This window comes from Pseudophryne corroboree, chromosome 8, assembly GCF_028390025.1.
Source record: "Pseudophryne corroboree isolate aPseCor3 chromosome 8, aPseCor3.hap2, whole genome shotgun sequence".
NCBI lineage: Eukaryota > Metazoa > Chordata > Amphibia > Anura > Myobatrachidae > Pseudophryne > Pseudophryne corroboree.
Genome location: NC_086451.1, coordinates 388,530,305 through 388,556,052, shown reverse-complemented (window position 1 = coordinate 388,556,052; position 25,748 = coordinate 388,530,305). Strand labels below are relative to the sequence as shown.

Below are 25,748 nucleotides of genomic sequence, written 5' to 3'. Positions count from 1 at the left end.
GGTGCGGACGTACCAATGATTTGTACAGCGGCAGGATTACATCATTGTCCCTTGTCTCAATTCCCTGTTTTATGCACGCTAGCACCTTACTTGCCTTCTTTACTGCGCTTTGACATTGTGTACGGTTATTAAGCCTATTATCAATGAGTACCCCAAAATATTTTTCCAATACTGTTACCGCTAGACTTTTCCCATTTAATATGTAGGATGCAAGTTTGTTTTTAGTCCCGAAATGCATAACCTTGCATTTTTCTATATTGATTCTCATTCTCCATTTAGACACCCAGATTTCAAGTTTAGATAAATCATTCTGCAGAGATTCCACATCTATTTCTGAATGAATTACCCTACACAGTTTAGTATCATTTGCAAAGATTGACACTGTGCTTTCCAGGCCTATTTCTAGGTCATTGATAAATATGTTGAATAGTAGTGGCCCGAGTACGGACCCTTGTGGTATTCCGCTGACTACTGGGATCCAGCTTGAGGACTTCCCATTGACCACTAATCACTGTACCCTGTTATCTAGCCAGTTACTTATCTATGTGAAAACAGTTTTTCCTAGCCCAAGCTCCTTTAATTTGATGATCAGTCTCCTGTGAGACGCTGTATCGAAGACTTTTGCAAAATCTAAGTAGACCACATCCACTGCTTTTCCCTGGTCAAAATTATTGCTCACTTCCTCGTAGAAGCTAATTAAGTTAGTTTGACATGATCTGTCCCTCACAAACCCATGCTGGTTCTTGCTAATAATCATAGTGGTCTGTAGATACTCCTGTATGCTATCCCTTAGAATTCCTTCCAATATTTTCCCCACTATAGACTTTAAACTAACCGGTCTGTAGTTACCCGGATGATTTTTGGATCCCTTTTTAAATAATGGCACTACCTCAGCTATACGCCAATCCTTCTGTACCATTGGGTAGTGGGAGTATGGCGCCACAGGTGTGTGTGAAATAGATTAATAAAAAAAAAAGCGGGGGGGCGTGGCCTGGCTGTATCCCTGAGCAGACGTGCTACAGCAGGGCTCCGGAGAATACAGCCTATAAACCCACTTAACTGCAGCCAAAACCGGACTGGACCACCCCTAAGTGGTGTACTGACGACAGGGAGCGCACAGTTGTGAGACCCCGGGAATTGGTGAGTCACTGCAGGCCGCTCCGGCGACGCGGCCTATTCCGGCCACTGAAGCCGGGGCCTTGAGTTTGAAGACGGCCCGGCGGGAAGCTCCGGACTGGCGCGCGGCCGCAACGGGACCCAGCCGGCGCTCCACGGACATCCCTTGAGCACCCTGGCCACCTGGAAGCTCTCCATAGACCCTCAGGTACATTACAATAAAGGGGGAATCCGCCAAAAACCCGCAGGCTCCACACACAAACTTGCACCTTTCAGCCTGTCACAGCAGCGGCGGCCATCTTGGCTTCCGAGCCACAGTGCACACAAGCTGCACAGAGAAAGGGGCTCCTTTACTCACTCTTCCTCACTGAAAAAAGGAATTGCAGGCCTGATACTGTATGCCACAGTGCATTGCTCCTCAGTTGATATTGGATCCCTGCTCCCCCTGGGGCTGCCATACAGTCGTTAGACCCTGCTGATCCCACATCTGGTCGGCCCCCAGGAACGTAGTGCACCCTTGAGACAGTGCGGTGCCCGACGGCTCACAGGTCCCTCGTACCTCATACCTCATACCTACGAATCGGCAGGACTAAGCCCTGGTACCGCACGGTTACGATCAGCTCCTGTCGCTACCCATAATCTACATACGTCGAGGACATTCCTAACCCCTACCGACACATATACCATACCTATTATTTGAAGTAAATTTCTAAACCTGACCGCAGGTTCACCTGCAACTATGGGAAGACCCCTAGACACTCCTTGGAAGATGTGTCTGCTCGATTGATGTCGCCTTAAAGCCACGTGGGGGGCTACTGCATGGCGATGATCCGCGCTTTGTTATATTGCCGGGGCTATGTGAAAGTGTAATACTGCACCAACCTTCTTACAGACCGATCTCATGGTGAGAGGCACGAGGAAAAAAAAGGCCAAAACCAAGCCAGACGAGACTCCAAAATACGCGACACGTCATTCATCGGACCTGCGTCAGTTCTTAACTCCACCAACCGCGTGCCATACTTCCACCCCAGCGACACCGGATTCCTCGATTCTTCATATACCGAAGGGCGACATGTCGGTCTCCAAAGACGCACATTCCCCATGGACTTCCTCCTCATCTGCAGAAATTAGTGAAATTCTGTCTCACGTCAAGTCGCTTCCAACCAAACAAGACTTCTCGGCGTTAGAGACACGCTTGCGCTCTACTATTAAACAGGAGGTGGCAGCTCTCCAACAGGACATATCTCAAGTCGCGGCCCGGGTTGATATATTGGAACGCCATGAGACATCTAGCGTGGACACTCTAACTAAATTTCAAGAGGTGCTTACTCATCAGAGGAATGATATTGCCTTTCTCAGGTCACGTATCGAAGATATGGATAACCGCGGGAGGCGGAACAATATTAGGGTCAGAGGCCTCCCTGAGAGTGTCCAACAGGCCGATCTGACGTCTGCCCTTACCTCAATATTTGGAGAGCTCATTGATCTGGATTCGAATGAGACAATCATGTTTGATAGGGCACATCGAGCCCTCCGTCCTCGCGGTATACCATCAGACAAGCCACGGGATGTGATTTGCAGGCTCCACTATTATACCCAAAAGGAGGAGATAATGAGAAAGGCCCGTCAACTGAATGATATCGATTTCCAGGGGGAAAAGATTCAGCTATTTCCGGATCTCGCATGGTCAACACTGCAACAACGCCGTGCCTTAAAGCCTCTTACCGATTCCCTCCGAAAACAAGAGGTGAAATATAGATGGGGCTTCCCTTTCTCTCTCCAGGTTACCCACAATGGCAGATCGGTTATCCTCTCCAGACCTTCAGAGTTACCAGCCTTCCTCTTGACTTTGGGTTTGCAGCCAATATTGTTACCTGATTGGGACTCTTTTCACCACCAACCTGAAATACCAGAGGTGACTCCTCCGGATGACGGGTGGCAACAAGTGCGATCCCCACGGCCGCGGGGAACTGGCACTGTGAGCGCACAATCTTCTGAGCCTCCATGATGGTGATGCCTTGCTCTTTTGAGGCATAAATGTTTTTGTTATTGCAGCCGCATAATTGGTTTCTTTTGCTCCTCTGTGCCGCAATATGTCACTGATATATACAATCGGTTCTGTAATGGTTTTTCTAAATGATTGTTATGTTTTCGTTAGCTTGCATTTCGATTATGTCTAGACTGCATTTTTGCTAACGATGTTAATACTTTCTTCGTTCCTTAGTAATTTTTTCCGTACTGAATAGCCTTTTTGACTCGTGGGTGGTCGCCTTCAGTGGCCCCCCGTAAGACCCCCTATATGCTGCATCCCCTGTCTCTTCGGGCTGGGAGCTGGCAGGACCCCGCTCCTGTCCCTATTGCAGCAACCCTTTTTCTAATACTACGGTTAGCTATGTTTGGTATTATAGCACTTTGTGCTGTGGTTTTCCACATTACATTCTCTTTTTTTATTTTTCTTGGTTATGTTTTGACTTTCTTTTCTTTCCTTGCTGTCCTATCTTCTTCTTCTCCCTCTACTATGGTTGGGATGACTGATATAAATCTGCTTAGGTTTAGGCTATAATGGGTCAAGGTGATTTACATGTTACTTCCCTCAATGTTAAGGGCTTAAATATTCCCGAGAAAAGGTCCAAACTTCTCAAATGGCTTAGAGATGAGAAAGTGGACGTTGCCTTTATTCAGGAAACTCATTTTAAGATTGGCCATGTACCGTCACTTAAATGTCATTATTACCCCCATGTCTTTATGACTAATAACCCCTCTGGTAAGACATTAGGTGTGGCTATTCTGTTTGCCCGTCACTTGCCTGTTCAAAATGTCACGTCTCATAGATTAGTTGAGGGCAGGGGGTTGCTGGTAAAATGTGATATCCATAATCAACGCTTTTCCTTTTTGACTGTATATGCTCCCAATATTAAGCAGCCTTCCTTCCTGACCTCGGTTTTAGAACTCGCCGAGCCTCTTCTGGAGGGAGTGGTAGTGATGGGAGGCGACCTGAACTGGACTCTTGACCCTCTCCATGACTCATCTAAAAAGGTATCTCATAAACCAGAGAAGGAGTATAGGAGGGTGAGGCGCGCTTTGCTTGACCACCAGCTGATCGACACGTGGAGACTGACACACCCTTCAGAGGTAGACTATTCTTTCTTTTCCCACCCCCATCAGACATATTCTAGGATTGATTACTTGTTTCTAAGCCACCGACACCTACACCTAATTTCTGACACCTCTATAGGACAAATTGTATGGTCCGATCATGCCCCTGTTAATCTCACGATACGCCTTCCATCAAGTCCACGGCGCCAATGGTCGTGGCGTTTCAACGACACACTTTTACAAGATGAGATATGTCGCTCTCAAATAGGAGCGGCTATAGACTCCTATATTGACAACAATGACCTAGATGATATATCTAAACTTTCGGTGTGGGAGGCACATAAATGTGTCCTGCGGGGGGTTTGCATTCAGATAGGCTCTCTTCGCAAAAAACAGAGGGAACAGCTCAGAGAAGATCTATTATTTAAAATAAAATCCCTAGAACTCCTACATAAGAAGTCCCACACCCCTCAACACTATACAGATCTCGAGGCGGCTAGGGCAGATTTGAACAGTCTGCTCTCTGATAGAGTCAAGTTCTCCTATCGGAAGTGTCGGAGCAGATACTATCAATGGGGCAATAAACCGGGGAAATTATTAGCCAGGGCTCTTCGTGAACAACGAGCTATCACTTTTATTCATTGCGTTAAGGATGGTCGGGGGAAACCCCACCACGAGACTCTTCATATAGCTAAAGCCTTTCAGGCTTATTACTCCGCCCTGTACAACCTTTCTGGGCCGTCTGGGAGGGCAGATAAGATATCACACCAAACAGCCATAGCAGATTATTTAAATAGCATAGATTACCCTACTTTGTCCAGAGAAGATGCAGAGGGTTTGGACGCACCCTTCTCACCTGAGGAGGTTTTAAATGTCATCGAATCCTCCCCCAATGGCAAAAGTCCGGGCCCCGACGGGTATACTATTGCTTATTATAAGGCCTTTAAGGAGAAATTAACCCCTATTCTTACAAGAGCTTTTAACACTGTCTCGGAAAAATCACAGTTTGCTTCACAATCCCTAGAGGCACATATAACAGTTTTGCCCAAGGAGGGTAAAGACCCCAGCCTCTGCTCTAGTTACCGGCCGATCTCACTATTAAATATAGATATAAAACTCTTTGCTAAGCTGATTGCAAATCGCCTTAAATTGTTGTTGCCAGATTTAATTCATGGAGACCAGGCGGGGTTTGTCTTGGGTCGTGAAGCCAGGGATAATACCTCTAAGGTGCTTAATATGATTTATTATGCCAACCAGGCCACATCCCCCTCAATTATATTATCAACTGATGCTGAAAAAGCGTTTGATAGGGTGGATTGGGACTTTATGTCCGGCATTCTGAGACACCTGGGGCTTGGCAACGCTTGTCTCCATAGAATTTTATCCCTCTACTCTACTCCGTTCGCCAAAATTAAGATTAATGGCTCCTTATCGGACCCCTTTACCATTTCCAATGGCACACGACAGGGATGCCCGTTATCCCCTTTACTTTTTGTCTTATGCATGGAAGCTCTGGCGAGAAGCATTAGGGCTAACCAAAATATCTCTGGTTTGTTAGTAAGAGGACGCAAATACAAATTAGCTCTGTATGCTGATGATTTGCTTGCTCTAATCTCAAACCCGGTGACTTCTCTCCCAAATCTGATGCTAGAATTTGATAGGTTTGGAGCCCTTTCTAATTTTAAGATAAATTATTCCAAATCCATAGCAATGAACCTAACTACTTCCCCTGGCGTGGTGACTGGTCTGAAGGGTTCTTTCCCTTTTACCTGGCACGAACACAAAGTTAAGTACTTGGGGGTAATGCTATCTAACGATTTATCTAAAATATTTCCCTTAAATTTCAGCCCCTTGTTGAAAACCCTCCGCTTAGACTTCCAGAGGTGGAAGAAACTGCGTTTATCCTGGTTTGGTAGGATTAACGTGGTCAAAATGAACGCTCTCCCCAGGATTTTATTCTTTCTTCAAACTCTCCCTATATATATCCCTCCTCTGTGGTTCAGAGACGTTCAGAACCTCATTCGTACGTTTGTCTGGGGCGGTAAAGCTCCTAGATTCAAACATGACATTCTATTCCGGAGAAAACATCAAGGGGGACAACAACTCCCACATATTCCCAGCTACTACCATGCTGTACAATTAAATAGAGTTTTGGAATGGACAAGGGCCAAAGACTGTAAACAATGGGTGCGTCTGGAAGAAGGCTGTCTCTCACATTATATAGAAATAGTCCCATGGTTACCCACCCTTCCGAAAGTCGCTCACCCTACGGTTTCCCCCACGCTTAAAGTATGGCACAAGCTTAGGTTAAAGACTCACATCTCTTCTAAGTGGTCCCCCTTGACTTCTTTTCTTCATAACCCCGAATTTGTTCCAGGACTCCACAGCCTGGCCTTTGCTTCTTGGGCTGAGACAGGGCTTTTCAGGGTCGGTCAGCTGGTGAGCTCAGGTAGGGTGCGATCATTTTCAGATATTCAGTCCCTCTGGAAAATATCAAGCGTCGACTTTTGGAAGTTCCTTCAGGTTCATCATTTTCTAGCGTCCTCCAAGAATCTCTCTGATATAGCTAGAGGTCTCACTAATTTCGAAAAATTATGCGTTTCCACTCGTTCCCCTGCACATGCCATCTCCCAAATTTATGCACTTATTGTGGAGGATCTATTTTCCCAACCCCCTGCCTTCATGACTTCTTGGGAGAGGGAAATGCCAGGGATAGCCTCACAGGCCAATTGGGACACTATATTTCGTAATGCTCAGGCAAGCTCTCTATGTTTGTCGACGAAGGAAACGCTATATAAGCTTATATATAGATGGTACAGGACTCCCCGTGTCCTTAATAAAATGTTTCCTACCCTTTCGAATCTCTGTTGGAGGTGTAAGGGGGCCCCAGGGAGCTTTTTACACATCTGGTGGGACTGCCCTTTTATAACTCCTTTCTGGAAAGACGTTTTTAAATGCTCCGAGCTGATAGTGGGAGATGTGGTACCCGGGGAGCCCGAGTTTTGGCTCTTTAATCTTACCTCAGCAAGTACACATTCCTATAAATGCTCACTTCTGAGACACCTTAGCAACGCTGCAAGGGCCGTGATACCGGCTCTTTGGAGATCCACCTCCCCACCCTCGATCAAACAATGGTTTAATAAGATTACATACTTTTTAGACATGGAAGACCTTATATCCTTCTCGATGGGAAGAACCACTGACTTTACCGCTACCTGGTTTCCGTGGTTTGACTTCTTGGAGTCTCCGATATACAGGTCCTATATGGTAACTTAATCATCTTCCCATTATTAATTCTGATAATTCTTCAACCCCGTATAAATCTCTAGACATAAACTTCATCCCAACTTACTTCTTTTGCACTCTCTTCTTCATATTTCTCACTTTCTTTCTTTTTCTATTCTCTATTTCTATTTCTACATTTTTCATAGTTAATGCTCTATAATGTCTGTATTCATTTGTATATTTTTTGATTGAAGAACAGACAACTTTTCTATCTGCCCTACTATGTTTAAAACGAAGTTAATAGAAAAGTACGACCAGAAATGTTTTCTTTTGTTTATTTTGGATTTTATTGTTTGAAAATGTTGTACTACTGATATATCTACAGCTTTAATAAAAACAGATTAAAGAAAAAAAAAAGAAAAAAAAAAGCAACAAGATCAGACACTCCCTAAATAATTCAAGGCGTCAGCTAACCCTTAAGTATTAGGCAGGGATAAACTGCCCTAACTAAAGAATGCAAAAAAAGGGGGGATAAGGGTTTCAGCGACCAACGGTGTCTAGTAAAATATGATATATATGAGGAGACTTACTGGATACGTAGAAAATAACAATATATTTATTTATACAACAATAAAACCAAGATATAATATAAAACCAACTATAATGAATGTCAGGGTGGGTTAAAAGCCGGAGGACGTATGCTATTAAGTAATAACAGATAAAAGGATTACTAAAAAATTACATATAATAAAAAGGCAATAAATAGTAAAATATCGGATAAAAGAGTGCTGCTTATCTTTTTAAAAAGTGGAGAGTCAATGGAGGTACACCCAACGCGTTTCGTCACTCAGACTTCATCAAGGGGTATCGATAGCCCTTGATGAAGTCTGAGTGACGAAACGCGTTGGGTGTACCTCCATTTATCTGTTATTAGTTAATAGCATACGTCCTCCGGCTTTTAACCCACCCTGACATTCATTATAGTTGGTTTTATGTTATATCTTGGTTTTATTGTTGTATAAATAAATATATTGTTATTTTATACGTATCCAGTAAGTCTCCTCATATATATCATATTTTACTAGACACCGTTGGTCGCTGAAACCCTTCTGTACCATGCCTGATCTAACTGAACTATTGAAAATCAAGTATAGGGGTCTTGCTAGTTGTGACCTAAGCTCCATAAGAATTCTCGGGTGAAGTCCATCAGGACCAGGTGATTTATTAATCTTTATTTTGCTTAGTCTCTCCCGGACTACTTCTTCACTTAAACAAGTATCTAACTACGAATCATTACTGTCACTATCTTTGCGCACTACTCCCACCATCAGTTCTTTTCTGGTGAAAAAAATTTGTTCAGTATTTCTGCTTTTATTTCGTCATCATTTATCAATACTCCAAATTCATCTTTTCTTGGACCTATGCTCTCCTTTTTTAACCTTTACTGTTTATGTATTTAAAAAAACTTTTTAGGATTGGTTTTACTCTCTATAGCTATTTGCTTTTCATTTTCCATTTTAGCTGCTCTTATTGCTTTTTTGCAATTTTTTTGCATTTTTTATTGCATTCCTTGTAATACTGGAATGACTCCTCCTTTCCATTAGATTTAAATGCTTTGAAAGCAGTTTGATTATACTATCCGCGCACAAGCAAAGATATCCTGAAATCCTGGAGTGCCTTGAAAACCGCGTTTGGGAACTACTGCTTTATAGTATGAGATGTATCCACTTAAAGAGGCACTGGGCCTGATTCAGAGATGGACAAAAGTGCAATGCTGCTGTTAGTAGCTGAGGTGCCTCCTGTATGTTGCTGTGATCCCAACACTGCGACCGACGTCACAAGCTGGGATACAACATAGCGATGTTCCACACAGATGGCCAGCAGAGTAAGCTCCAGTTCACTCAGCTGACCGATGAAAGCAGAGCCTGCGAGGCCAGGAAGTTTGTGTGGTGACAAGCAAGACACCTGGCTCTCCCCTCGTAGAAAACGGGGTAGACACCCCCCCATTTCTGGGAACTCACATCTCTCCATGTCCCCTGCTTACCCCCTCAGCTCCACTGTCTATTAATCACCGAGATCTCAAGGCCCGTTTCTGCGCCAAATTCTGAATCAGGCCCTCTGTAATAATAGGAATACTTTGCATAGACCAGGGATGTCCAAACTACGGCCCTCCAGCTGTTGAGAAATTACACATCCCAGAATGCCCTGACACAGCTTTAGCATTCTCTGACAGCAAAACTGTGTCAGGGCATGCTGGGATATGTAGTTTCACAACAGCTGGAGGGCCGCAGTTTGGACATGCCTGGCATAGACTGTTTTGTCCCTATCAGACCCTACTATGCGTATTCCTCCTCCAGCCTTTACACGTCTCAGACACTACATAATATGCTTCCTTATGTGGTGGAACTGCACAAAGGTAATGGTTCCACCAGAAATCCTGCTGAATACTGAATGTTGCGCAAAAATAAGCCAACATCATCCTTATCCATAGTATCCAAATCTTCAAGTAAGGTGCCTGACCACTTTACTATAGCTTTGGCAATCCAAGCACTGGCAATAGTGGGACGCAGTATAGCCCCTGAAGCCGTGTACATGGATTTGAGCGTATTATCAATCTTACGATCAGCCGGCTCTTTCAAGGCGGTAGATCCCGGAACAGGCAACACCACCTTTTTTGAAAGTCTGTATACTGACGCGTCAACAATAGGCGGGTTTTCCCATTTTTTCCTATCAACAGGGAAAGGAAATGCCAACTGAACCCTCTTAGGGATCTGGAATTCTTTCTCCGGGTTTTCCCAAGCCTTTTCAAAAATAGCATTTAATTATTTTGATCCAGGGAAGGTTAGCGAGGCTTTCTTATTGTCAGTGAAGTAAGCCTCCTCAACCTGCTCAGGTGTTGTATCAGTAATATGCAACACATCCCTAATAGCCTCTATCATCAACTGCACCCCTTTAGCAAGAGATGCTGTCCCCCGTACCCCATCATCACCGTCAGAATCTGTATCGGTGTCATCCTGCATAATTTGTGCTAAAGGACGCTTATGGGAATACACAGCAGGGGGACCTGAGGTACCAGAACTGGGCCAGACTGCCATATTCTGCAGCACCTGGGTAGCAGATTCATTTTGTGCAACCCTCTGTGAAATCTGAGAAATCATATTTTTGATAGAGGATAATCATTCCGGCTCCCTTGCTGGAATCTGTGCTAAATCAGTGCAATCCTGATTACATGGAGAGGGATCATCTTGAGAGGACAAATCCTCTGCAGCATATGACACAGAGTCCCTGGACATTGCTATTGGTGACCACAAACACTCCACAGAGTTTCTCCCCAAGAATGGCAAGAGAGACACAGAGATTGGAGCCAACCCACACACAGCACTTTTATACATATAAGGGAGACCCCTTTATGAGCGCTGTGTACCTTAACAGGTTACACAGCCGTTTTGCAGCCCACCCCTTCTACAAACCCCTGGTACCGTGGGATAGCTGGAGATTGCTGTGGAGGGACTTGCTTCTTTTCTGGACAGTGCTGTGCAGGCAGGAACATGACGCTGAACGCTGCTGGGTCCGCTCTGAGGAGAAGCTTCGTCCTCAAAATGGCGCTGTCTTCCCGCTCTTCATAGGATTATACTGGCCTGAGGATCGATGCTGGCTGAGATCCGGGGACCCCGGGCCGGCTGAGTGACCAGTGTAGGGTGCAGGCGCTGGCTCAGGGCGCCCCTCACAGCGCCGCACTATGTACCGCTGAGCCTCCCGGAGCGCAGTTAATACTGCGCTCCTACCCTGATGCCACCATCTTCACACTGGCCCCCCGCTTGCTAAGAGGGTTGGTGTCTCACTTGCCACAATTCAGCTCTGCAAGGGGGTGGTGGCATGCTGCTGGGGTAAGCGATCCCCTGTGGCGGGGAACAATCTATCCCCTCTGGAGCTCAGTGTCCTGTCAGCGGAGACAGTGGCTCAGTCCCCGCAGGGAAGACATTGCTCCCCCCCTAAGTCCCTCGCTGCAGGGAGGCTGTTGCCTGCAGCCTCCCTGTAAAACAATAAACTCTAAAAAATAACTTTTACTAAGGAAACTCTCTGTAGAGCTCCCCTAGCTGTGACCGGCTCCTCCGGGCACATTTTCTAAACTGAGTCTGGTAGGAGGGGCATAGAGGGAAGAGCCAGCCCACACTCTCAAACTGTTAAAGTGCCAATGGCTCCTGGTGGACCTGTCTATACCCCATGGTACTAATGTGGACCCCAGCATCCTCTAGGACGTAAGAGAAAATTGCCTTTCAATAGCAATACTCTAACAGGAGACAATATGGCACTGAAAACGGCACCTCCCTAGCCTTGCACTCAGTCCCTGGACCAGCCTCACGCTCAACTATAGTACACAAGGACACTCCCCCTACTACTCTATTTCCTTTCTGCATTCTTGCTTCTTGTTCCTTTATCTGCCCCCCCCCCCCCCCCCCCCCGCCCTCCCCTATTCAGCCACAACTTTTTCAAAAACAGGTTTTCGCTCATTCATTTTTCTTTTTTTATTTCTTGGCTACACAGTGACATGGAATGAAATCTATCGAAGCCTCAGCTTTATTGTTGAAGTCACTCCACTAAGCACCTGCCTGTGTGAGCACTTGTGAACCCTGAAATAAAAAACTATTAAAAACAAACAAAGAAACACCACTTGAACCATAGAACTAAAAACTGCATTTACTTCAGAGTTTACAAACGGACACGGCACGCCACGTGAAACCAAGGTGAAATATTTTTTTTAAGTAAAGAATAAAAATGTTTTAAATTAGTGGTTTAATTTTTAATTTTATTGGTCGATGAAGACCTTTTAATAATTGTCCTAAAACAAGAATCATGGTGGCCGCTATCTTAAGTTTTTACGGGTGCCACTCTAATATGCAGAGCCATTCCTATAATACAGTGTCTTAGTGATGTTGTGTCACTGGCTCGGAGCTGACTACGAGGCAGCTTTGGAGACTGTAGCTGCTACTGGAGACTCAGAATACCACAGAACATAGAGGATGGCATAGCACCCGGCCACCCCAAAACCTCCCCCAAAAGGCAGCAGATATGTCAGGAAAACACAGCTGGGACACTCAGCCTCTCTGCCTGACAGTGAATGGTAACCCACTGCCTGCCGGGGACGTGCGGTGAGCTAAATGGCTCAGGAGGCACTGGCTAGCACCAGAGCCAGATTTATACACAATATATGAGCCAAAGGGTACATCTGGGCATTCTACACAGCAACCTGCCTCACCCTAGCACACGTCACTGCTGCCTGCATGTATAACTCTTATATTCTCAGTGGATCCCTAGCCCAATAATCACTGGAAGTGAGCAGCCAGTTACACAGCAGAATAAGAGAATAGAACTTGGTATAAGTAACAGAAGTCCACTTCTCCAGTCCTTTTTCACTGCTTGGTACATCCACCCCAATGTCCCTTCAACACGGCTCACCAGTTCTATCATTACTAGTTATTAATCGTCTAACGGGACAAAAAGAAATGTGTGGAGATAGTGGCTAGGGGTTGGGTAGAAGATCCCGGCGCACTGGCTGCTGGCGGGAAGAATTCCGACGATGATGAAGATCCTGACGGGTGAGTCCATAGCCTATCCCTAACCACCCTACCCTCACAGCCTAACCCTAACACCTATAACCCCCCCCTATCCCTGTGTGGCGGCAAAAGGCCCCCTTTGGATTCCGTCATCGGGATCCTGATGTTTTCTGCCTTTGACGTTGGTGGTCTGGCGGGTGTCTGGATTCCGGTGCCGGTATTTCGCAGTGCTATGAAGTACGGTCTGTGGAAGTTTTCATCCACCACAATATTCTATTTAATACCAATAAATAGTGCACACTGCTACCACTGCAGTTCTGTAGGGTCAGCATACGTTGTCAGCCTTTATCCTATATAAAGCTAAAAATAATGTCATATCTATTGAACGGGATACACAGTATAGAGGAGAATTCCGCCCCACTGCAACACTTCAGTAGTGATCTCCCCTTACCCACCTGATATATATATATATATGCGGAGATCTCCTTTACACTACAGTACAGTACAGTTATAATACAGTGGTTGTGTCATGTTGGCACACCCTAGGGCAGACCAGTGCCCATCACCCGGGCTCATGCTCAGCAGCACAGACTGCGCACTGGCCCTTTATTAATACAGCGTGGGCTGTAAAATGTTATCCAGAGAAGTGTCGCACTCACAAGACATGCAGCCCACCACCTTGCGGATCCCGTGCTCCTTCATCGCCTCCACAATATTCTGAGTCCCCGTCGACATCATTGTGGTTGGCCCTTTAATGAACAGGACAATAGTTATGAGATGAGTTGTGGGTTATACACATATATTAAATCAGGCATGTACAAACTGGCTCTCTAGCTTCTGTGTAACTACAAGTCTCAGCATTTCCTGTCTGACATTTGCTGGCCTTCATTGTTTGGATTAACAATTCTACACATGCTGGAAAGCAGCAAAACTGTGTATTACATCTTACCTACAGACAATAAGAGAAGCTACTACGTGATTGATAATGAAGTGTATGATTGTAACACGCAAAATACACGGTGACTGAGGATTCATGACATCATCTTGCAGAAGGAGGAGGATTAACTATAATGAAATACACCACAGTAAACTTCTAGAATTATAGCCCACGCACTGCCTGTATATAGAACTCAATACTGCAAAACAGTAGTCACTGGCTCCCCCTAGTGGATGTACATGAGATAAACATTTTAAAGGACAACTGACCCCAATCACAGCGCACACTGCTAAAAAACACATGTAAAATAAGTTGGTTGCTTTTTGTAAGATCATATCTACAGAAGAAAACAAAAATATTTCAGTAAAGCAGAAACACGGTTCATCATATCACTGTACAATGATAAACTTCTAAGTCCCAGGAGTAAAATCCTCCGCTTGCTTCTCATACTGTGCCAGTAGTTGGCAGGCAGGTTCCACACAACTTTGAATACAGGACGAGCCACCGTGACCTTTGCACACTTCTGTTCTTCAATGTCACAAGATCCACACTCACTTAGTGCCGGCTAGTATCACTTTATCAGCCGAGACATTACTGTAATGTGGACTTTTAGGAGATCATTTATACATATTTTAAAACACAGGATCACATTAACAATAAAAGGGGTCTGTATATAATAAACAAAAAATAATCCCAAAGAAATAAATCCTACGAGGAAGGGAAGCCTCTAAATGACAACAATGTTACCACAATCATTATAAAATTCTGCAGATACCAAAGCAAAAAGTATATAATTGCTGCACTGTTCAATTTCCAGTTCCGGCTCAGAAGAGATTAGAATGCATATTGGGCCTGATTCAGGTTGGTTTGCCAACTATGCTGGGGGCAGCTCATCGCAGAGCAAGGCCGCAGAGCATGCTGACAGCTGCCCCCCTCTTCCCCCCCTCCTTCAAGCAGAAATTGCGATTGCACCGCAATCTCTGCTTGATCACAGAAATTAGGGTTGCCTCCTGCCGGCGTGTGACATCACGCAGCCGGCGCGATCATACCTACGAAACGCCCCCCCCATCACCACCACCTCTTCATGACACCTCCCCCATTTCCCTGTCGCAACGTCTCCACCTAGGAAGCGGGGCATTGCCGCCGCCCCGCTCCGTGAACGCCTCTGCCTGATTGACAGGCAAATGCGTTTGCATTTTCTGGCGAGACCACGTCCTTTTTTTCTTTACTTTTCTGATGGCAAGTGGGGGGGGGGGGGGGGAGGGAATTTGTGGGCTTGGGGGAGAAAAATGTCTAGTTACGCCGCTGATAGTATGGTAAGCCTAGTTATACATAATGGGGCTGATTCAGGTACAATGAGAATGCGGGCGCATGCCCAGCGCCCGTCCCGTGCATGCACCCACATTCTCATCGTACTTTTTGCGGATACACCTGCAGGGAGCCGTACGCTCTTCTGTGCATGAGCGAGTGGCAAGTGCTGGTGAGAGATCCCGGTAGCTCCTGAGTACAAGGGCCCTCATTCCGAGTTGTTAGCTCGTTATTTTTCTTTGCATCGGTGCGATTAGTCGCAAACTGCGCATGCGCAACGTTCGCAGTGCGCCTGCGCAAGTAAATTTGCTAAAAAGTTTTGTATTTTACTCACGGCTTAACGAAGAAATGTCTTCGTTCTGGTGATCGGAGTGTGATTGACAGGAAGTGGGTGTTTCTGGGCGGAAACTAGCCGTTTTATGGGTATGTGCGAAAAAACGCAGCCGTTTCTGGGAAAAACGCGGGAGTGTCTGGAGAAACGGGGGAGTGTCTGGGCGAACGCTGGGTGTGTTTGTGACGTCAAACCAGGAACGAAACTGACTGAGCTGATCGCACTGGCAGAGTAAGTCTCAAACTACTCAGAAACTGCTAAGAAATTTCTAATCGCAATTCTGCTAATCTTGCGTTCGCAATTCTGCTATGCTAAGATACACTCCCAGTAGGCGGCGGCTTAGCGTGTGCAATGCTGCTAAAAGCAGCTAACGAGCGAACAACTCGGAATGAGGGCCAATAGCCCATAGGCTACAATGGCTACCATGGAATGCTATGGAATGCTTTCTGGGAATATCCTGCAATAAGTTATTGATAAATCGGCCGCTTAGACTTGTACATAGGCCATTTTTGGGTGTAAAGGGAATGGTGTCTCTTACGTCTGCAGGTGTAATGGGGATGTGCAAGAGGTTACAGAAAGGGAGTACTCCTACAAATACCCAATAAGAGGTGGACACATGCCCATTTTCTGCATGGTGCTGCTGGAGAGCTGGTGCAGAGGCACACAATGATGGGGAGGACTATCAGCAGCGCTATGTAGCACCTCTTCTGATTGGCTGATTGTGCATTGATCTCTTCTACTCATCAATGTGGTTATATTATATCGTTACAGATGTCTAGTCACATAACATACATGCATACATACTGTACGTACACTTTTCTTCAGTCTTTTTCCGTGTATGCTCATCTCACACATGGGACCAAGGGATCTATTTATTAACGCCTTGGCGAGAGATTAAGTGGATGGAGATAGAGGGGCCCATTTATCAACGAGAGATAAAACTCATTGCATATGATAAATGGTGCTCCAGCCAATCAGCTCCCAACTATCATTTTTCAAACACATGACAGTTAGGAGCTGATTGGCTGGGGCACCATTTATTGTATGCTACAAGTTTTGTCATTCACAACAAGTTTTATCACATCTTGACAAGCGGATTTATTGGGGAGGTGCAGCAGCATTGATACAACTATTATTACAGGCACGCTATGCAGCCGCCTAATGTGCAACTCTGAAGCAGGCCCTACATGTATTTTTCTAAATAATTTATGGAGACGTTTTTACATTCTTAAATGTGAGAGGGAACTGCATAGTAACGTACGAGTTTTCACTATAGGCCTGATTCAGATGTGGTTAGAGGTGCGCCCATCGTCACAGAAGTACTGATTTTCAGTACTTTGCCCATGTGCAGGACACATTTTGTGCGTGCTCGGACGGGTCCTGCGACATAGGACGCATAGCGGCAGCAGACTGTCCGTAATTGACGGTCTGCTGCCGTCTGGAGGGCGGGGCGGGATGGCCTTCGTTTGTGAAAACAGAGGCATGTCGCCGCTGTTTAGAGGGTGGGAAGAGGCCAGGGATCTCCATCATAGGACAGAGATTTCCTGGTGACTGAGTGATCCGATGCTGCGTCCAATGATGCGGGTCAGATCACTACTGCAGCAGGAGGTGCCTGCTTATAACAGACACCTCCTACTGCCAGGGCCTGCCTACAGGGAGATAGTGGGTGACTGGGGAGGCAGAGATGACATGGAGATAGCGGGTGACTGGGGAGGCAGGGATGACAGGGTGATAGTGGGTGACTGGAGAGGCAAGGGTGACCTGGAGATAGAGGGTGACTGGGGAGGCAGAGGTGACATGGAGATAGTGGGTGATGTGGGAGGCAAGGGTGACAGGGAGAAGCCTGGCAGCGCAGTGGTTACTGTGTGTCTGGGTCCCGGGTGCAGTGCAGGCAGCATGTATGGGTGAAGAAGTCCCCAGGTTCCAGCAGCAGTAGCACAGCAGCTCTCACTCTGGGGAGGGGGCGGTGAGTCAGCGCCGTAACTACCTACACAGCGCAGTTACAATGAGGGTGCACGGCCAGTGGCATGTAATGAGTTAAATTGAGTCATTACATGCCGCCTCTGCTGGGTGCCGTGCGCCGCGCTGGAGGGAGAGCAGCGCCGGAGGCAGAGAAGGAGGAGGAGGGAGGGGGACAGCAGCGCTGTCTCATTGGTAGCGGCGCCGCTGCAGCACTCCCCTCTCCTTCTGTATTGGCTGCCCGGCGCTGCTGTGAATGCTGGGATGCGGTTCCCACATCCCAGCATTCTCGGCAGCGGGCATCCAATGCGGAAGGAGAGGGGAGTGCTGCAGCAGCACCGCTACCAATGACATAGCGCTGCTGCGGCTCAAGTCCCCCTCCCTCCTTCTTCTCCCCTGCGGCTACCCGGGATCTCTGCCAGCACGAGGAGCCTGACTGCCAGCGGGAAAGATGGTAAGTATCTCTCTCTCTCTCTCTCTCGCGTCTGTCTGCCGCAATGTGTAAAAAGGGGGACTGGCTGCCGTAATGTGTAAAAAGGGGGACGCTGTCTGCCATAATGTGTACAAAAACGGGAACGCTGTCTGCCGTAACATGCAATAAGGGGGGCGCTGTCTGCCGTAATGTGTAAAAAGGGGGACTGTCTTCCGTTATGTGTGAAAAGGGGATGCTGTCTGCCGTAATGTGTAAAAAGGGGACGCTGTCTGCCGTAATGTGTAAAAAGGGGAGGCTGTCTGCCGTATTGTGTAAAAAGGGGACGCTGTCTGCCATAATGTGTAAAAAGGGGGACACTGTCTGCCGTAATGTGTAAAAAGGGGGACGCTGTCTGCCATAATGTGTAAAAAGGCACGCTGTCTGCCGTAATGTGTAAAAAGGCACGCCGTCTGCCGTAATGTGTTAAAAGGGGGACGCCGTCTGGCATAATGTGTAAAAAGGCACATCATCTGCCGTAATGTGTAAAAATAAGAATTTACTTACCGATAATTCTATTTCTCATAGTCCGTAGTGGATGCTGGGGACTCCGTCAGGACCATGGGGAACAGCGGCTCCGCAGGAGACAGGGCACAAAAAGTAAGCTTTTAGGATCACATGGTGTGTACTGGCTCCTCCCCCTATGACCCTCCTCCAAGCCTCAGTTAGGTACTGTGCCCGGACGAGCGTACACAATAAGGAAGGATCTTGAATCCCGGGTAAGACTCATACCAGCCACACCAATCACACCGTACAACTTGTGATTTGAACCCAGTTAACAGTATGATAACAACGAAGAAGCCTCTGAAAAGATGGCTCACAACAATAATAACCCGATTTTTGTAACAATAACTATGTACAAGTATTGCAGACAATCCGCACTTGGGATGGGCGCCCAGCATCCACTACGGACTATGAGAAATAGAATTATCGGTAAGTAAATTCTTATTTTCTCTAACGTCCTAGTGGATGCTGGGGACTCCGTCAGGACCATGGGGATTATACCAAAGCTCCCAAACGGGCGGGAGAGTGCGGATGACTCTGCAGCACCGAATGAGAGAACTCCAGGTCCTCCTTAGCCAGAGTATCAAATTTGTAAAATTTTACAAACGTGTTCTCCCCTGACCACGTAGCTGCTCGGCAAAGTTGTAATGCCGAGACCCCTCGGGCAGCCGCCCAAGATGAGCCCACCTTCCTTGTGGAGTGGGCATTTACAGATTTAGGCTGTGGCAGGCCTGCCACAGAATGAGCAAGTTGGATTGTGCTACAGATCCAACGAGCAATCGTCTGCTTAGACGCAGGAGCACCCATCTTGTTGGGTGCATACATGATAAACAGCGAGTCAGATTTTCTGACTCCAGCCGTCCTTGAAATATATATTTTCAATGCTCTGACAACGTCCAGCAACTTGGAGTCCTCCAAGTCGCTAGTAGCCGCAGGCACCACAATAGGCTGGTTCAAGTGAAAAGCCGAAACCACCTTAGGCAGAAACTGAGGACGCGTCCGCAGTTCTGCCCTGTCCGAATGGAAAATCAGATATGGGCTTTTGTACGATAAAGCCGCCAACTCTGATACTCTCCTGGCTGAAGCCAGGGCCAGTAGCATGGTTACTTTCCATGTAAGATACTTCAAATCTACCGATTTGAGCGGCTCAAACCAATGGGATTTGAGAAAATCCAAAACTACGTTGAGATCCCACGGTGCCACTGGAGGCACAATCGGGGGCTGTATATGTAGTACACCTTTGACAAAGGTTTGTACTTCAGGCACTGAAGCCAATTCTTTCTGGAAGAAAATCGATAAGGCCGAAATTTGAACCTTAATAGACCCCAATTTGAGGCCCATAGACAATCCTGCCTGCAGGAAATGTAGGAATCGACCCAATTGAAATTCCTCCGTTGGGGCCTTCTTGGCCTCACACCACGCAACATATTTTCTCCAAATGCGGTGATAATGTTGTGCGGTCACTTCCTTCCTGGCTTTAATCAAGGTAGGAATAACTTCCTCTGGAATGCCCTTTTCTTTTAGAATCCGGCGTTCAACCGCCATGCCGTCAAACGCAGTCGCGGTAAGTCTTGGAACATACAAGGTCCCTGCTGAAGCAGATCCCTTCTTAACGGTAGAGGCCACGGCTCTTCCGTGAGCATCTCTTGAAGTTCCGGGTACCAAGTCCTTCTCTGCCAATCCAGAGCCACGAGTATTGTTCTTACTCCCCGTAGCCGTATAATTCTCAGTACCTTTGGTATGAGAGGCAGAGGAGGAAACACATACACGGACTGGTACACCCACGGTGTTACCAGAGCGTCCACAGCTATTGCCTGAGGGTCTCTTGACCTGGCGCAATATCTGTCCAGTTTCTTGTTGAGGCGGGACGCCATCATGTCCACCTTTGGTTTTTCCCAACGGTTCACAATCATGTGGAAGACTTCTGGATGAAGTCCCCACTCTCCCGGGTGGAGGTCGTGTCTGCTGAGGAAGTCTGCTTCCCAGTTGTCCACTCCCGGAATGAACACTGCTGACAGTGCTATGACATGATTTTCCGCCCAGCGAAGAATCCTTGCAGCTTCTGTCATTGCTCTTCTGCTTCTCGTGCCGCCCTGTCTGTTTACGTGGGCGACTGCCGTGATGTTGTCCGACTGGATCAACACCGGCTGACCCTGAAGCAGCGGTTTTGCCAGGCTTAGGAGCATTGTAAATCGCTCTTAGCTCCAGTATATTTATGTGAAGAGACGTCTCCAGGTTCGACCACACGCCCTGGAAGTTTCTTCCCTGTGTGACTGCTCCCCAGCCTCGTAGGCTGGCATCCGTAGTCACCAGGACCCAGTCCTGTATGCCGAATCTGCGGCCCTCTAACAGATGGGCACTCTGCAACCACCACAGAAGAGACACCCTTGTTCTTGGTGACAGTGTTATCCGCTGATGCATGTGCAGATGCGATCCGGACCATTTGTCCAGCAGATCCCACTGAAATATTCGTGCGTGGAATCTGCCGAATGGAATTGCTTCGTAAGAAGCCACCATCTTTCCCAGGACTCTTGTGCATTGATGTACTGACACATTTCCTGGTTTTAGGAGGTTCCTGACAAGTTCGGATAACTCCCTTGCTTTCTCCTCCGGGAGAAACACCTTTTTCTGAACAGTGTCCAGAATCATTCCCAGGAACAGCAGACGTGTCGTCGGGGTCAATTGAGATTTTGGAAGATTCAGAATCCACCCGTGTTGTTGAAGCACTACTTGGGTTAGTGCTACTCCGACTTCCAGCTGTTCTCTGGACCTTGCCCTTATCAGGAGATCGTCCAAGTAAGGGATAATTAATACGCCTTTTCTTCGTAGAAGAACCATCATTTCGGCCATTACCTTGGTAAAGACCCGAGGTGCCGTGGACAAACCAAACGGCAGCGTTTGAAACTGATAATGACAGTTTTGTATCACGAACCTGAGATACCCTTGGTGTGAAGGGTAAATTGGGACATGCAGATAAGCATCTTTTATGTCCAGGGACACCATGAAGTCCCCTTCTTCCAGATTCGCTATCACTGCTCTGAGTGACTCCATCTTGAACTTGAATTTCTGTATGTACAGGTTCAAGGATTTCAGATTTAGAATAGGTCTTACCGAACCGTCCGGCTTCGGTACCACAAATAGTGTGGAATAATACCCCTTTCCCTGTTGTAGGAGGGGTACCTTGACTATCACCTGCTGAGAATACAGCTTGTGAATGGCTTCCAATACCGTCGCCCTTTCTGAGGGAGACGTTGGTAAAGCAGACTTTAGGAACCGGCGAGGGGGAGACTTTTCGAATTCCAATTTGTAACCCTGAGATACTACCTGCAGGATCCAAGGGTCCACCTGTGAGCGCGCCCACTGTGTGCTGAAAATCTTTAGTCGACCCCCCACCGCCCCTGAGTCCGCTTGCACAGCCCCAGCGTCATGCTGAGGGCTTTGTAGAAGCCGGGGAGGGCTTCTGTTCGTGGGAAGTAGTTGCTTGCTGCACCCTCTTACCCCTTCCTTTGCCTCTGGGCAAATATGACTGTCCTTTTGCCCGCTTGTTCTTATAGGAACGAAAGGACTGCGGCTGAAAAGACGGTGTCTTTTTCTGTTGGGAGGTGACCTGAGGTAAAAAAGTGGATTTTCCGGCTGTTGCCGTGGCCACCAGATCCGATAGACCGACCCCAAATAATTCCTCTCCTTTATACGGCAATACTTCCATATGCCGTTTGGAATCCGCATCACCTGACCACTGTCGCGTCCATAAACTTCTTCTGGCAGATATGGACATCGCACTTACTCTCGATGCCAGAGTGCAAATATCCCTCTGAGCATCTCGCATATAAAGAAAAGCATCCTTTAATTGCTCTATAGTCAATAAAATACTGTCCCTATCCAGGGTATCAATATTTTCAGTCAGGGAATCCGACCACACCACCCCAGCACTGCACATCCAGGCTGAGGCTATTGCTGGTCGCAGTATAACACCAGTATGTGTGTATATACTCTTCAGGGTAGTTTCCAGCCTCCTATCAGCTGGATCCTTGAGGGCGGCCGTATCAGGAGACGGTAACGCCACTTGTTTTGATAAGCGTGTGAGCGCCTTATCCACCCTAGGGGGTGTTTCCCAGCGCGCCCTAACCTCTTGGTGGGAAAGGGTATAATGCCAATAACTTCTTTGAAATTAGCAGTTTTCTATCGGGGTTAACCCACGCTTCATCACACACGTCATTCAATACCTCTGATTCTGGAAAAGCTACAGGTAGTTTTTTCACACCCCACATAATACCCCCCTTTGAGGTACCTGCAGTATCAGAGATATGCAAAGCCTCCTTCATTGCCGTGATCATATAACGTGTGGCCCTATTGGAAAATACGTTTCTTTCTTCACCGTCGACACTAGATTCATCTGTGTCGGTACCTGTGTCGACTGACTGAGGTAAGGGACGTTTTACAGCCCCTGACGGTGCCTGAGACGCCTGGACAGGTACTAACTGGTTTTCCGGCCGTCTCATGTCGTCAACTGACTTTTGCAGCGTGCTAACATTATCACGTAATTCCATAATTAAAGCCATCCATTCCGGTGTCGACTCCCTAGGGGGTGACATCACCATTACCGGCAATTGCTCCGCCTCCACACCAACATCGTCCTCATACATGTCGACACACACGTACCGACACACAGCAGACACACAGGGAATGCTCTTATCGAAGACAGGACCCCACTAGCCCTTTGGGGAGACAGAGGGAGAGTTTGCCAGCACACACCAAAGCGCTATAAAAATGTATATAAACAACCCTAAAAGGTGTTGTTTCTGTTATATGCGCTTAATATATAAAAATATCGCCAAAATATGCCCCCCTTCTCTGTTTTACCCTGTTTCTGTAGTGCAGTGCAGGGGAGAGTCCTGGGAGCCTTCCTCACAGCGGAGCTGAGCAGGAAAATGGCGCTGTGTGCTGAGGAGAATAGGCCCCGCCCCCTAAAACGGCGGGCTCTTCTCCCGGAGTTTGCGATATATGGCAGGGGTTAAATACATCCATATAGCCTCAAGGGCTATATGTGATGTATTTTAGCCATAGAAAAAGGTATTATACATTGCTGCCCAGGGCGCCCCCCCAGCGCCCTGCACCCTCAGTGACCGCTGGTGTGAAGTGTGCCGACAACAATGGCGCACAGCTGCAGTGCTGTGCGCTACCTTATGAAGACTGAAAGTCTTCTGCCGCCTGTTTCCGGACCTCTTCAACTTCGGCATCTGCAAGGGGGGTCGGCGGCACGGCTCCGGGACCGGACTCCATGGCTGGGCCTGTGTTCGATCCCTCTGGAGCTAATGGTGTCCAGTAGCCTAAGAAGCAAATCCATCCTGCACGCAGGTGAGTTCACTTCTCTCCCCTAAGTCCCTCGTAGCAGTGAGCCTGTTGCCAGCAGGACTCACTGAAAATAAGAAACCTAAAAAACTTTTTCTAAGCAGCTCTTTATGAGAGCCACCTAGATTGCACCCTGCTCGGACGGGCACAAAAACCTAACTGAGGCTTGGAGGAGGGTCATAGGGGGAGGAGCCAGTACACACCATGTGATCCTAAAAGCTTACTTTTTGTGCCCTGTCTCCTGCGGAGCCGCTGTTCCCCATGGTCCTGACGGAGTCCCCAGCATCCACTAGGACGTTAGAGAAAAGGGGCTCTACCTGGTGTAGTGGCGCTACTGTGCAGCGTAATTTGAATAATGGAGACTACTATGCACCGTAGTATGATTTGCCATTATTTTGTGGCCACGCCCCTTCCCCAAGAAGCCACACCCCTATATATATTTTCAAGCGCCGGCGGCGCGCACTGTTCTTTCCTTGCGTAGGTGGTGGTGGTGGGGGGGGGCGCCAATGCCGTTCCTTGCACACAGCGCTAAAATACCTACTTACGGCACTGCGGTGAGTACATGGGAGGATGCCAGGGAGAGACTCACTGCATCTGCATGGCAACATCCGAGCACATACATCCAACAAAGCGTTGCTTCCCCATCACCCCAGAGCCAGCTGAGACACCAGCCAGCACAGCATCAGCCCCTCCCCCCCTGCCCATGGATGAAAGGTACCTCTGCGCTGCAGAAGTCCCTGGTGTGGCACCTTGGTCAGTGGGGCACAGGAGCCGGGAGGTAGCAGCATATGATCCGGCCGGTGGTGGGAGATGGCGCACTTACAGGCCTGGCACCATACGTGCATGTATACTTTGCCTAGTGGGTCTGCCGGCCCTGCCAGCAACTCCAACAACATCTGAATCAGGCCCTATATGCTAATAACTGGGAGAATTTAGTTTAGTAGTAATGTCCTTGTTGCCTGATGCAGAACGTTACATTGGCGAAATGCGTTGCTACACACTCCAGACTGTGCTATCCTGTTGTACTTTGTATGGTGTGGAACAGCCAAAAGAGTCCCAGTGTGTTTACAATCAAGATATGTATGCGCAATTCTTTTTCTCAATAGCACCAGATACCCCTTACCTAGGTCAGCCCCTGTTCCCAGAACAATTATGACAGCATCCTGTCCCTCCACAGTCTTGGAGACATCACTCTTATTCAGCACATCCCCCACAACGATCCGCGTCGGTTTCTTATTCGCAGGGAGGCGAGCGGGATCCCTCACCAGGACAGTCACATTGTAACCTGTAAACGAGGCATATAATCTATTTATATACTAATTAAGGTTCACAAGATAGTCTTGGAATTTGGGTTTCATCAAAGTTTTTCATAAAATGCAAAAAAGTCTACACTTTTTTTAAACAAATCCAATCACATGGCATACAAATCTATACATAATAACATGAAGTCACAGGGCCTAATTCAGACATGGATGCAGCCGCGTCCATAGGGTCTGCACACACGCACCGGCCATAGTGCGCGTACGCGACCCTTTACCATGTGGTCGCATCCTGAAAGGATGTGATCGCATGGTGATTGACAAGCGATGGGCGTGGTGACACGGAATTGGGGAGGGGGGGGGTAAAGGGGGGTCTGGAAACGCAGAGGTGTCATAGCCATTTTCAGGGCTGGCCTATGATGTTGCCTGACTTTCCCGCATATGGTAACATGGCAGCAATTGCCCTGCATACGCAGCCAGGCATCAACCTCAACTCGATTGAACTGTGAATGCATCGCGGGGCAGCGTCACACATGCTGGGCGGCCTTGCCCTGTGGTGGTGGCCCCCAGCATGTGAGTAGATGGATGCAGATTTTGCTGTGAGGGCAAAATCTGCGTCCATCTTTGAATAGCCCCCATA

The 25,748-nt window shown here is 47.4% G+C and overlaps 1 protein-coding gene across 2 annotated transcripts in view; it reads right to left on the bottom strand.

The window, feature by feature from the left end:
* The window catches only part of LOC134949223 (flavin reductase (NADPH)-like), a 148,579-nt gene that overhangs the window by 14,822 nt on the left and 108,009 nt on the right, over nucleotides 1-25,748 (bottom strand). For both annotated transcript variants that reach the window (XM_063937689.1, XM_063937688.1), the window contains 2 exons: nucleotides 24,973-25,134; nucleotides 13,652-13,741 (listed from right to left, as the gene is read on the bottom strand). In XM_063937689.1, the coding sequence (XP_063793759.1) occupies nucleotides 13,652-13,741; nucleotides 24,973-25,134 (252 nt within the window). The remainder of the gene's footprint in view (nucleotides 1-13,651; nucleotides 13,742-24,972; nucleotides 25,135-25,748) is intronic.